This window comes from Narcine bancroftii, chromosome 2 (assembly GCF_036971445.1).
Source record: "Narcine bancroftii isolate sNarBan1 chromosome 2, sNarBan1.hap1, whole genome shotgun sequence".
In the NCBI taxonomy this organism is placed as follows: Eukaryota; Metazoa; Chordata; class Chondrichthyes; order Torpediniformes; family Narcinidae; genus Narcine; species Narcine bancroftii.
The window spans coordinates 278731754-278745778 of record NC_091470.1 but is presented as its reverse complement, the minus strand read 5'-3'; the positions used below and the strand labels follow the sequence as shown (position 1 = coordinate 278745778).

The 14025-nt window shown below is 38.8% G+C and overlaps 1 protein-coding gene across 1 annotated transcript in view; it reads right to left on the bottom strand.

Annotated features, from left to right (window-relative positions):
- Nucleotides 1-14025, bottom strand: part of LOC138755312 (uncharacterized) — a 30506-nt gene that overhangs the window by 5155 nt on the left and 11326 nt on the right. Inside the window, exons 3-7 of the mRNA XM_069921081.1 lie at nt 10711-10855; nt 9466-9570; nt 5941-6085; nt 2404-2552; nt 1203-1342 (exon numbers count right to left, since the gene is read on the bottom strand). Of these exons, the coding sequence (XP_069777182.1) occupies nt 1203-1342; nt 2404-2552; nt 5941-6085; nt 9466-9570; nt 10711-10855 (684 nt within the window). The remainder of the gene's footprint in view (nt 1-1202; nt 1343-2403; nt 2553-5940; nt 6086-9465; nt 9571-10710; nt 10856-14025) is intronic.

Below are 14025 nucleotides of genomic sequence, written 5' to 3'. Positions count from 1 at the left end.
GCGAGGGCGAGGGCGAGGGCGAGGGCGAGAGCGAGAACAAGAACCAAACAGGCTTTCCCTCAGAGAGAGAGAGAACTGGTTTCTGCAGTGGCATTTGGAGGCTGAAACACAAGCTGGCAGCTTGTTTAAACCCCATTTTGAAGACAGGTTGTGAGTTCTGAGTTCACCCCATTGAAAACCCTTGTGGTTCATACAAAAGGAAATGGCTGGCTTGAGTGTTTCACATGAAATAAGGGAAACAAAAAGAAACTCTGTGTGACCTGCAGAAGAGGAAGCTATCATTTGGAATACCCTGCTGGGGCAAATTTTTTCAGCAAGACACTGAAGTGGCTGATCGGAGGGAATCAGTATGTATGTGTCAATGAGCAACAAATCTCTCCGAAACCAACAAGATCCTTCCTGAGCAGTAACCAATTACCTTTAAGCACAAGAGCTTGATGAAATTCATACATGTTAAATTCTGTGCACAGTATAAGAATTGCCTGATACCGGTGAACTTGGAGGAGTGAAAAGTGAAATTAGACTGTGAATCAAAGAACTTTTCTGAACTTGCACACATTACATACATGTGCACTTAGAAGGGGGTTGTTAATAGTAATAAGTTAAAATTTGATCCTGTTTTTATGTTTAAAGAACATTTAAAAAGACTTGTTTAAGTAACCATTTGTCTTGGTGAATTTCTATTGCTACTGGGTTTTGGGGTCCTCTGGGCCTGTAACAATATTCTTTTAAATTCATCTTCAGGAAGAATTTTAGCCAGGAGTTCCATATCTGCAATTGCCACACTCATATGACTTGATGACAGTGATATAATGAGCAGATCCTTCTGTACTTCACTTTTATGATGACTAGATACAAATTGGTTTTTGATGCAAGGTGAGAGGGGACCTTCTTCATGCAGAGGGTGATGGGGATATGGAACAAACTTCCAAAGCAAGTGGTGGAAACAGGGACAATTGGAATGTTTAGACAGGGTCAGAAAGGTTTAGAGGGAATCTGGACAAACAGGATGACCTTGGTCAGGGTGACCAGGCTATGTCTATGCTTTAGAACTTCAAAAGCTTGGGTAAATTACTCTTCACTACTTCAGCTTCTTGTAAACAGACCAATGACTGCCATTCTCAACGGGTTCTGTCAAAATAATACACAAAGGAAATTAAAGCCATTGATTTCTTCCTAAAATTAACTTGCCAGTAACTTACCGATATAAATATTGTTTCTGGTTGGGGAGGTGGCATTGTAATTTTTGTCCAAAGCTCCTGACAATGCCACAATAACAACTGGGTAGATTGTAAGTGTATAGCGCACATACTTATCAAGCATAAAATTTTCCAAACAAAACCTGCGGACAAAAGTCAAAATGAGTGTTCATAATTTATGTCAATTCCATAGCTTGACAAAAATGTATTGCACGAATACGATGCTTGATTGAAATAAATTTATACTATTAAATAAAAAGTATTTGAAGCCTGATTCATGAAACAAATGTCTCTGGCATTTCCAAAATGAGCCTAAAGCTCTCTATTGGCTTTTGATAGTTAAACATTTCATTATTAAATCAGGAACTCCAAATCATATTTCTCCATAATCCTAGGATACAGAATCTAACTAAGGCTTAAAATGAATGAGAGTGAATTTGATTAAAACATATGAGACAGACAGGACTTGACACATGTGAGCAGGATCATTCCTCATAGGAGAATCTAAAACTAAGCAGTTTAAGGGGTCATCCACAGATGAGTTGAAAAGCATTTATAACAAAAATCAGAGTCTTTGGAACTCTCTTTCTCAACATGCGCTGGAAATGAAGTACTTTTTAAGGCAGTGATAGATAGATATTTAATTAGGAACAAAGTGGAAGCTTGCCAGAGGTTATAATGAGGTGAGATTAAGTATGATCTTATTATCAACCCCCATCTTGACAAGCTTTTACAGGAGGAGAAAGTGTCCTGTGTGGTTATGGTATCTGCAAAGCAACAGACTGGAAATCAATACAGAGGATCATCAAAATGGTTGAGGCCACTGGGGTCTCATTTTCCTCTATTAATGACATTTACTGGGAGTGTTGCTTAAATAGGAGCACGCAGTATCTTTGACCCACTACCATCAAGAAGGAGGTACAGAAGCATCAAAATCAGGCCATGTTGAGAAATAGCTCCTTTCTGTAGGGTGAAATATTGCTGAATAATATCCTGTAACCAAGTAAATCATATAAATTATTTCTGTATGTATACATGTGATTAATATGTGTTGTGTATTGTTTATGTATATGTGTCCAGAGAAACGATGCTTCGCCTGGTTGTATATGTGCAATCAAATGATAATAAACTTGAAATATCAAAACAGGCACTGGGAACATTGCCGATTAACATCAGATAGTTAGAATTTCACATCTGTACGTACCATAAGACTACTTCCAAGGCCAAGATGGAAAGGCAAATTGTACCAGCTGTCACCATAGTAACACCAGCACTATAAGATAGCACAACTGCAAAGTTGATTAGTGTTGCTACGGTTGTCCATGTTGCATACGTAGCCACCCCATTCTGTACCTATAAAATATACAGAAAGAAAGCAATCTTTTTGACAGATGATACCACAATCCATTTGATGCAACTGCAAAACATGTATCCTGTGAGGCCGAGATGTGCCGTGAGACAAATGGAGTTGCTGCCATTCAACAATGTCTATGAGCCCAAACTAAAAACCTGGTAACTACTGCTAGTGATATTGGCACATTAACCCTTAATATTACAAACTACTGCTTTGCCTCTTGACCAACCTATTTATAATTTACAGATTAAGGAGGTGAGACTAGAATCGGGGGACATAGTATTCGAGGAGTAGATTCAGGATGGAGATGAGGAAGAATTGCCTTTTACAGAGAGGTGGATCTGGAATTCACTGCACAAGGAAACATTAGAGACTGCATCTTTAAATGCATGTAAGTCACAGTTGGATAGCTTTTGCATTATAAGGGAATTAAGGGTAATGGGGAAAAAGGCAGGGAGGTCTCCTCCCTAATTGACTAACATTTATCCTTCCCTAGACCTCCATTACTGAAAATTTCCACAAATACACACCCAATGTAGCTCTAGCAGGAATACATAGAGCATAGAACATTATAGCATAGTACAAGCCCTGCAGCCAACAATGCTGTGCTAACCTATTTTTTTAGACCTCCTCAACAATCTAAACCTTCCCTACTTCACACCATAACCCTCTATTTTTCTTGCATCCATGTGCCTGTCTAAAAGTCTTTTAAATGTCCCTATTGTACTAACCTCCACCACTACCCATGGCAATGCATTCCAGATACCCATTACTCTATGTGACCTATCCCCTGAATTTTCTCATCTAAAATAGATATCCTGTGGTATTTGCTACTGTTGCCCCAGAAAAAAAAAGTTGTTGGGTCTCTATATATGCCTTTCAATCTTGTAGACCTCTCATCCTTCGCTCCAAAGAGAAAAGCCCTCACTCTGTTAACCTTGTCTCATTAAACACGTTCCCCAATCCAGGAAAAATCCCAGTAAATCTCCTCTGCACCCTCTCCAAATCTTTCACTTCATTCTGGAAAATTCTGTGAGCATTCCGCCAACGTCAGACTCAGGGGTCATTTATGTGCAGACACCCCTAATCCTATTGACAAAGACAGATCACCTCTTCCTTTGGTTTGCCCCTTGACAGTTTCTAATTAACTTTTTTTTAAAATCAAAAATGTAAACATTATTCATTCTGTAAAACCCTCAATTAATATCTCTCTATGACATTAACATCAAAGTGCAACACAGGAAGAGACCCTTCTACCCAAAATGTATATGCTAACCACCGATGCCAATCTAACTAATCCCATCTGCCTGCACCATGGTCTGTATATCATTATTCCTGCCTGTAAGTGTCTGTATAAATGGCTCCTACACATTGCTATCAAATTCTCTTCTATCACGTCTCCAGGCAGTATGTTCACCATTTTAAAAAACTTTCCTCACAAGTCTTTAAACTTTCCTTTATCACCTTAACCTGTGCCTAGCCAGGAAGGAGCTTAAGAAAGGACTTAGGAGAGCTCTTAGGAGGCATGAGAAGGCCTTGGCAAGTAGAATTAAGGAGAACCCCAAGGTCTTCCATGTGTATGTGAAGGACAGAAGGATGACCAGAATGAAGGTGGGGCTGCTAAAGGATAAAGGAGGCAACATGTGCCTGGAGGTGGAAGAGGTTGGGAAGGTCCTAAATGAATACTTTGCATCAGTATTCACAAGAGAAAAGGACCTTGATCATGAAGAGGTCTAAATTGAACAGGCCTGTGTGGTGGACAATGTGGAGATTCAGAAAGGGGAAGTGTTGGATCTTCTTAAAAACAAGATTGATAATTCCGCGGGGTTGGACGCAATTTACTCCAGGCTGCTGTAAGAGAAGAGATAGCTGGAGCAGTAGCTATGATCTCTTTGGCTGCAGGGGAGGGGCTGGAGGATTGGGGAATCCCCTTGTTTAAAAAAAGTTAATAGGGAGAATCCTGGTAGTTATAGACCAGTGAGTCTTACATCAGTGGTATGCAAACTAAATGGAGAGGATTCTTAAAAGACAGGATCTATAAGCATTTGGTGAAGAACAGTCCACTCAAGGATAGTCAGCATGGCTGTGTGAAGGGAAGGTTCTGCATTACAAGCCTAATTGAGTTTTTTGAGGTGGAAACAAAAGAAATTGATGAGGGTAGGGCAGTAGATGACCCACTGGTCGAAAGGGTCCAGCTCCTCCAGGCAAACCCCAATACACGTATGTGGCCAACCTGGATAGCCGCAAAGAAACTTATCTCCATCCGGGACCTCATGCTTGCAGGGGCACCTGAGGAGCATACCATCCAACTGCACCCTCTCCTCCCATGGACACACACTACATACCATGGCATCCTAGCCCCGCCCAAATCATTCCAGCCGAATCACCATGACCCCAGCAGGTCGAACCACGCTGGAGGTCCAGTATGAAACAATGGCCCCAGCTGTAGCGGAGCAACTGACTCTCCACCAGTCACAACGGAAGACCAGGCTGGCAGACAGAATTAATTTCTAAGACCTTTGTAAGACTTGTGCCCCATGTCACCCCGCTGGACAAAGTAAAAAGGGTGAATGTGGTGAATCTGGCTCCACCCCATTCTGTGACTGTACCCATGGCTCTTCCCTTTTGACCCTGTATAAAGGCTCCAACACCATAACCCCTCCCCAGAATGCCTGGGTCACAGCACAGGATGACCTTCAAGTTTATTGTAAATAAAAAGCCTATAGTTCCGTAACTCCAGTCTTTTGAGTTAAATAGCTAATTTAGTGAATACTATTATAGTTTAGATCACCAAACTACTTGTTTTGGCTGCAGTAAGAACTTCAGTATATATGTACATTGTACTTACATGTATGATAATCAACATTATTATTATCATTAGACCTTAAGATGTAGGAGCAGAATTAGGCCATTCATCCCACTGAGTCTACCCTGCCATTCAAATCATGTCTCTTGTAACTTTCCTCTCAACTCCATTCTCCTGCCTTCTCCACACAAGTTATTGATTAGTGAGGATGTCAAAGGTTATCAATTTGTGTTTTAAATCTACTGGCCTCGACAGCCATCTGTGTCAATAAATTTCACAAATTCACCACCCTCTGGTGGAAGAAATTTCTCATCATCTCCATTCCTTTTATTCTAAGGCTATGCCCTCTGGTCTCAGACTCCCCACTCCTGGAAATATCCAAGTCCACTTTATCCAGCCCTTCCAATAATTGGCAGGTTTCAATGAGATTTCCATGAGATTTCCCCCCATCCTTCTGAACTCCAGCGAGTACAGGCCAAAAACATTAAATGCGCCTCAGAAATTATCATTATGAAATTTATCCATCTTATCATATGAGGTTTTAAGCAGAGATAGCGTTCAGATAATCTGTGTCCACATACCAGTATTCTAACAAGCCACAGATCAGCCTTTCTGTAATTTTGCATCCACAGGCCCCGTGTATATAGGCCACGATAAGACAAGAAAAGGACCACATAATTTGTGAACACGATTAATGCCAGGAAAATTAGGGCAGGAATAATGTACCTGAAATAAAAAGAAAACTCACATCAAACACCAAGAATAGATGTCATCTGACTGACAACAGAACTCAAAGATGGAAGATAGAGAAAATTTATACAAGCACTCCTCTAATAGAAATTGCTTCAAAATCTAACAAGATGTCCTGTCTCATGCTGTTTAAAGGATGGTGTTTCTCTTGCTCGCCAAAATGATTGATATCACAATCTTGTATTAGTCTTCCCTGTAAAAGGTGCACATTTAGAATTTAATTTTACCCAATTCTAATAACATATCTAGGTTGAAGGGAAATGACATCTGATGGGAAATGGTAGAGTGAAGTAATCTGCTCTTTCATAAACAGATCTCACCCATGCAGAGTTGCCCAGAACTGCCCAATTAAAGTGATTTGATGATTTTTCTTACTTTCGACTGATGTTGCCTCAGTACGAGGTGTGGTTCTACCATCTGTGTTTGTATCCTCAGCCAAGGTTAGTCTGCAGTAGAGCTTTTCATTTAGTACTGGGACTTGAGGAGCTGAGTGTGGGGAGGGATTGAATGCAGTAAGTTAGGACTTTATTCCCTGGAGTGTTGGAGAATGAGGGAAGATTTAATAGAGGTATACAAAATCATGAGGGGTATAGATAAGGTAAATGTATTTTTCCACTGAGGTTGGATGAGACAAGAACACGAGGGTTAAGGTGAAAGAGGAAATGTTTAGGAGGATGATTAGGCAGAACTTCGTCAATAAAGTAGCGAGGGTGTGGAATGAGCTGCCTATGGAAGTGGTGAATACAGATTTGATTTCAACATCTAAGAGAAATTTGGATAGGAACATGATGAGAGGGGTATGGAGGGCTATGGTCTGGGTGCATGTCAACATGGCAGAAAATAGTTTGGCACATCCTAGATGGGCTGAATGGCCTATTTCTGTAGTGTACTATTATACTGAACAACACACTGTAGGAAGGATCCTAATGCATGGAGCAAATTCAGAGAAGATTTACCGAAAACATATCGGAGATGAAGGATTTTCATTGTGTGGAAAGTTTAGAGCAGCTACAATTGTTTCCTTATTTTTTTAAAATACAGTTTAAGTGAGGGACAGTGAAAGCCCTAGTATCCAGGATTTGCTGGATAAGTGAAGTTGCCAGTTGCTTCAGATTGCATGTTGTGTGATTGGCAAGGGGGCACCAATTTTAAATGTTCATTTTTTTTACCTATTTATTTTCTGCAATTTTTTTTGCTGGTTGTTTGAGACCGCCAGTTGCTTGAAATCCAGTTAACGGGAATTTTACCGGCCCTTTGGCCCACGATGTCAGTGCCAAACATTATGTCCAAATCTAACTCAAACTCTGCTGCCTTCCCTTGACAGACATCCTTCCATCCCCAATATTGAGTTTTTCTCCAATTTCCCAATATCTCCCATCTCCCGATGGGATTAACAACAGTGAAAATGCCTTTGAAAGGCTGAAGACAGTTGAACCATGGATAAACCTGTAACAGCTGAGCAACCAAAAATTTAGCACAAAGTTAGGCTGGACCCTCTGCAATCTGGCCAATGTCATTCAAAAAATGTCACTCAATAACAGTTTCAGACATATTAAACACAGTAAAACCCCAGTATCTGGTAACTATGGGGATTGGTAAATGCCAGAGAAGTGTATTTTCCATTTGCTGGAGATTCACTCTTGCAATGCCTAAATAATACACCTGCATTAAGAATAAACAGTTTAAAAAGACAAAAGATTTTTTAAAATTATATACTGTATTTACACTGAACAAACTTCACATGCATGAATATATAATCTTAAAGCATTTTATTTTATTTTCAGTCACATTCTTTGAAAACATTTAACCGCTGTTGCATCTCCCCCTCCATGAGGCGCCCTGATAAAGCCTCTGACTGGGGTGACTCTTACTATGCAGGGATAAGGAGACACTTTAAGAGAGTCACACCAGCAGCGAGTGGCATCAACCAGCTCTTCACCCTTGGCGACGCCATTGCTATTTCACACAACTTTATTCAAACAACTGCTACGAGCAAACCATGACCAAGGCACTCTATTGGCTGAATATTTGCTCCCATTTTTACCAAAGATTTATGTTACTTCAGAGAACATTTACTTTTACAATTTTAAACTTACATTTTTTTCACCTTGTAGCATCGCGCGAACCGAGTCGCGATCTGGCACACAAAATGGCCAGTTAGTATGGCAATCGTAAGGGCCATTATCCCGCATGGCCTCCTGCACAGCAGGAAACAGCGGGCAACAGCAGGAATGCTGGCCAGTTGGAGGCCATCGCTGTGATGACATCACTCCTGTCGTCAGAGGCAGGGAGTGAATATAAACAGAGCTGACAGTGCAATAAATCAGTCTTCACCCTTGACCACCTGAAACCAGCCACATAAACATTAGCCAGCCAGTCAAGACTCAGCCTCCATGATGCAGAGGTAGGTCGCCCAAAACAGCAGTGGTCACTCTGATTGTCTCTTTGAGGGGGGTTTGTGCAACAGCCCACGAACCAAATGGTGTACCGGCTCACAAAACAGCCGGTGAATGCGGCGATGCGAGGGCCCTGCAGGGACCAATGGCTGTCACCCCACACGACCTCCTGCATGGTGGGGAACAGCAGGAAACGCCAGCCAGTCATAGGCTAGCACTGTGATGACATCACTCCTGTCGTTGGCAGGAGTAATAAATCAATCTTTGACCTCGACTTGACTCTGTGTGTGTGTGTGTGTTTCTTACTCCACACTTCGCATAGCACGCATGCTACAACCTATTATTTAGATATTTTAATTTTTAAAATCTATTTTCCTCAATTTTTTTTGCTGGTTGCTTGAATTCCGGATAAGAGAGGTTTTACTGTATTATTAAGGACAGTAAATATCATGGTGTGGAGGAGAAAATTTTGTCAAGAAAAAAAACTGGATGGCTAAGATTGGTATTAGGGCCTCAATCTCTTTACAATTTTATATAAAGGACTTAGATGAAGGTACTGAGCTAACTGTGAACTTTGATTGAGGTGAAGATTCACCATGGTGTTACCTGGATTAGAGGGTTTTAATTATGGGGAAAGATTGGAGAGGCTGTACTTGTTTTCCCTGGAACAAAAGAGGCTGCGAAGCATGTATAGATAGGGGAGATCATCAAGTTCATTTTCCCACAGTAATCATATCAAAATAAGAGAGCACAGGTCTAAGTAGTTTGACAGGGGATCGAGAAATAGGTTTTCCTCTGCAAATGGAGAATGGTTCTAGAACATACAGCTGTTTCACATAGATCAAATGATTCTGTTATGAAAGCTCAAGCATTTTGGTAGAGAATGAACACCCCTATGTTTTTTCCAGAATCATGATGCAATCTCATTAGATGGTAGGAAAATTATTTCCCATTACTTACTCTCTATCCCAAAGAAAAAGCCAGCCAATGTTCAAAAGGTTGTTTATAATCCAAGTCACGTAAAGTGAACAAGGCAACACAGAAGACATCCATGTAAAGGTATCACTGTGTGAACAAAAAAGAAATATATGCTATTACAATGGTGGTTTGGTATGTGTACTGAAATAATCTGCCTAACTATTGAGAAGAGAGGTTAAACCGTTTTACAATGAAGACAAATGTTTTATTTTTAGTGTAAACAATTATTGGAAGTACATCATCCCAAAATCTGTAGTATAGTATGCCTAACCTAATCACTCGATTCCAATCAGTGATTTAGTGGTATAGGAAGACCATCAACAATAACCAGTCATCTACAGCCACAACAGTCTGCACAGAGGTCTAGCCGCTTCCTTTCTGAAATAATCTACAGATTCAAAATCAATCTACAAGGCTTCAAGTTCCTTTATAATTCTGTTTTAACTTCCAGTTCATCACAGCTGAAGGTACATCCTTTTATTCTAAGCTCCCAAAGTCGTTATTGGATTACAATAAACTCATTATGGTTATTATTTCCATCTGTTGTTTTATTTTAAAAGCAGCATCATGCAAGCCTTACTAGTATAATCCATATTACACAGCAAAATGGGGAATCTGGGTTTTTTAATACTGTAGTTTCCACCAATTGATGAAGCCTTATTCATAAACATTTTTTTTATTTTGAGAATTTGTGGATCATTTTAAAAAACAATTGCCTGGAATATAGTATCATCAACTGCATCTTAACTGGCTAATGTACTCCAAATGCACCAAGGTAATTCCTAGACTTGAACGGTTCCTAACTGCCTAACAACTATGCATTTAAATACCAGCTACCCAACCTTATAGAAGCTTATAGGCTGCTGTCTGTAGATGCAATAGAGCTGACCACTACAAAAATTCTGCTGTCATCGTCTTCATTTATGCCTGTCATTTGAAAATCAATCCCATACAATGTTTCTGCTCAATTCCAGTTATGCACCCTTGCTTGATCCTTCCTTGATTTTATTTTCTCCTTCCTTATAATGGGAGTAGGAAGCAAGTCAGACTAAAGTTTACAATCTATATCTAGTTAAAGTTAAGTAACAGTTAATTTATTTAATCTGATTTTATAGCTGGCTTCCTACAATCATTTTATTGAGTGTATATTGAAAAAAAACTGAACGGTGCTCAAAATATTATTTTAGTTCCACCACAGCATCAACTTTACAAGGGAAAAGGCCTTACCTTCGACATAATCCAATGCAGACATAGACAAGCCACACAGCCTGCCAAGTATAAATGACTCCCCAAATAGAAAAGGTCCATCCTGCAGGAGTGAATTCAGTGCTGAACTTGTTTGATACATTCCCGACTGCCTGAAGAAATATACCTAATGTGTTGACAAATAATGTTAGTACATGCTTGAAACAGAGAAAAGAACAATGTTTATTCAAGACTTTCCATTGCTGTTTAATTCATCACCACTTCACCTCCAGGGATGCCCATCTTGCAGGACAACCCTCCAAACTCAATATTAAACCCACAGCATCTTCAGGGAATCAGCCTTTTCAGTTTCCACTGGAACTGGTCAGTTCTGATTAAAGATCAACTTATAAAACTGACTTGTTTTTTTGCCTCTCCACAGATGCTTTCTGTGCCTTTCATTGCAGATTTTCAGTGATACAATACTTGGATCTCAAAACTTCAGGACTCCCTGCCTACCCCCGTCCCTTGCCCTGTCCTCATCTCCTATTTATATCTCCTCCTGACTGATCAGCTGCTATGATGAAGGGAGTGAATAATTATGGTAAACCATGGGATTCCGATCATGTAGGGTGCTTTGCCCTGGATGATGCTGAGATTCTTTGGAGATTCAGTCAGAATGTGAGCCAGTCATTGCAGAATACCTTGCTTTCCTGGTTTTTTAATTTTTTTTTATTTTTCACACTATAAACCATATTGACCAAGATACATACAGACATTTTTTCTCTTGAATATATACAGTGTCATTTTCACCCCCTTTTTCCCCCCTCCCTTCCCTCCCTCCCTCACCACCTTTCCCATTTATTTGAAGTTCAATCTATAAGATACATTAAACCCGTTAAACAATGTTGTCACTTAATAAAAATAAACAAGAAATTTTACTGAGTCAGTTCTTTTCGTTGTCTTCTCCTTCTGTCATTTTAGGTGGTGGAAGTCCACGGTAGGATTTCTCTATTGTATTTGTTCGAATATTGTGATGTTATTTCTTAAATTATATGTTATTTTTTCTAATGGAATACATTTATTCATTTCTATATACCATTGTTGTATTCTCAAGTTGTCTTCTAATTTCCAGGTTGACATAATACATTTTTTGGCTACAGCTAGGGCTATCATAACAAATCTTTTTTGTGCTCCATCCAAATCGAGTCCAAATTCTTTATTTCTTATATTACTTAGGAGGAAGATCTCTGGGTTTTTTGGTATATTGCTTTTTGTGATTTTATTTAATATCTGGTTTAGATCTTCCCAAAATTTTTTCACTTTCTCACATGTCCAAATTGCATGAATTGTTGTTCCCGTTTCCTTTTTACAGCGAAAACATCTGTCTGATACTGTTGGGTCCCATTTATTTAACTTTTGAGGTGTGATGTATAGCCTGTGTATCCAGTTATATTGTATCATGCGTAACCTCGTGTTTATTGTATTTCTCATAGTTCCGGAGCATAGCTTTTCCCATGTTTCATTCTTTATCTTTATGTTTAGATCTTGTTCCCATTTTTGTTTAGGTTTACCATTTGTTTCCTCGTTCTCCTTTTCTTGCAGTTTGATGTACATGTTTGTTATAAATTTTTTAATTATCATTGTGTCTGTAATCACATATTCAAAATTGCTTCCTTCTGGTAACCTCAGACTGTTTCCCAATTTGTCCTTCAAGTAGGTTTTCAGTTGGTGGTATGCAAACATTGTATCATGAGTTATATTATATTTATCCTTCATTTGTTCAAAGGATAATAATTTATTTCCCGAAAAACAATTTGCTATTCTTTTGATCCCTTTTCTCTCCCATTCTCTGAAGGAAAGGTTATCTATTGTGAAAGGGATTAGTTGATTTTGCGTCAATATTAGTTTTGGTAGTTGGTAATTTGTTTTATTCCTTTCTACGTGAATCTTCTTCCAAATGTTGAGCAGATGATGCAATACCGGTGAATTCCTACATTGCACCAATTTTTCATCCCATTTATATAGTATATGTTCAGGTATCTTCTCCCCTATTTTATCTAGTTCTAATCTGGTTTTTCCCCTGTTTGATAAAAATCTGATAGGTATCTTAATTGTGCGGCTCTATAATAATTCTTAAAGTTTGGTAGTTGTAAGCCTCCTTGTTTGTACTATTCTGTTAATTTATCTAGTGCTATCCTCGGTTTCCCCCCTTTCCATAAGAATTTCCTTATTATTTTCTTTAACTCCTTGAAGAATTTCTCTGTTAGGTGAATTGGTAATGACTGAAATAGGTATTGTATCCTTGGGAAAATGTTCATTTTAATACAGTTTATCCTTCCTATCAGTGTTAGTGGTAAGTCTTTCCAATGCTCTAAGTCATCTTGTAATTTTTTCATTAATGGATGATAATTTAGTTTATATAGATGGCCGAGATTTTTATTTAGTTGTATACCTAGGTATCGCATTGCTTGTGTTTGCCATCTAAATGGTGATTCTTTCTTAAACTTTGTGAAATCCACATTATTCATTGGCATTGCTTCACTTTTATTTGTGTTGATCTTGTACCCCAATACTTCTCCATATTCCTTCAATTTCCTATGTAATACTTTTATTGATATTTCTGGTTCTGTTAAGTATATTATAATGTCATCTGCAAATAGACTAATATTATATTCCTTCTCTTTTATTTTTATCCCTCTTATTTTATCTTCTGTTCTTATCAGTTCTGCTAGTGGTTCTATAGCTAACGCGAACAGTGAGGGAGATAGTGGACATCCCTGCCTAGTTGACCTGCTTAATTTAAATTGCTTTGATATATATCCATTTACTGTCACTTTCGCCAATGGCCCCTTATATAATGCTTTAATCCAATTAATATATTTCTCTGGTAGGCTGAATTTTTGTAGTACTTTGAATAAACAATTCCATTCTACTCTGTCAAAGGCCTTCTCTGCGTCTAAAGCAACCGCTACTGTTGAAGCTTTATTTCCTTCTACTGCATGAATTAAGTTAATAAATTTACAGATATTGTCCATTGTTCGTCTTTTTTTTTAATAAATCCAGTTTGGTCTAGATTTACTATTTTTGGTACATAGTTGGCCAATCTGTTTGCTAATAGTTTAGCTATTATCTTATAATCTGTGTTAAGTAGAGATATTGGTCTATGTGATGCTGGTGCTAGTGGATCTTTCCCTGTCTTTGGTATTACTGTAATTATTGCTGTTTTGCATGAATCTGGTATGTTTTGTGTTTTATCAATCTGGTTGATTACTTCCAGGAGGGGAGGAATTAATAGGTCTTTAAATGTTTTATAGAATTCTATTGGGAGTCCATCCTCTCCTGGTGTTTTATTGT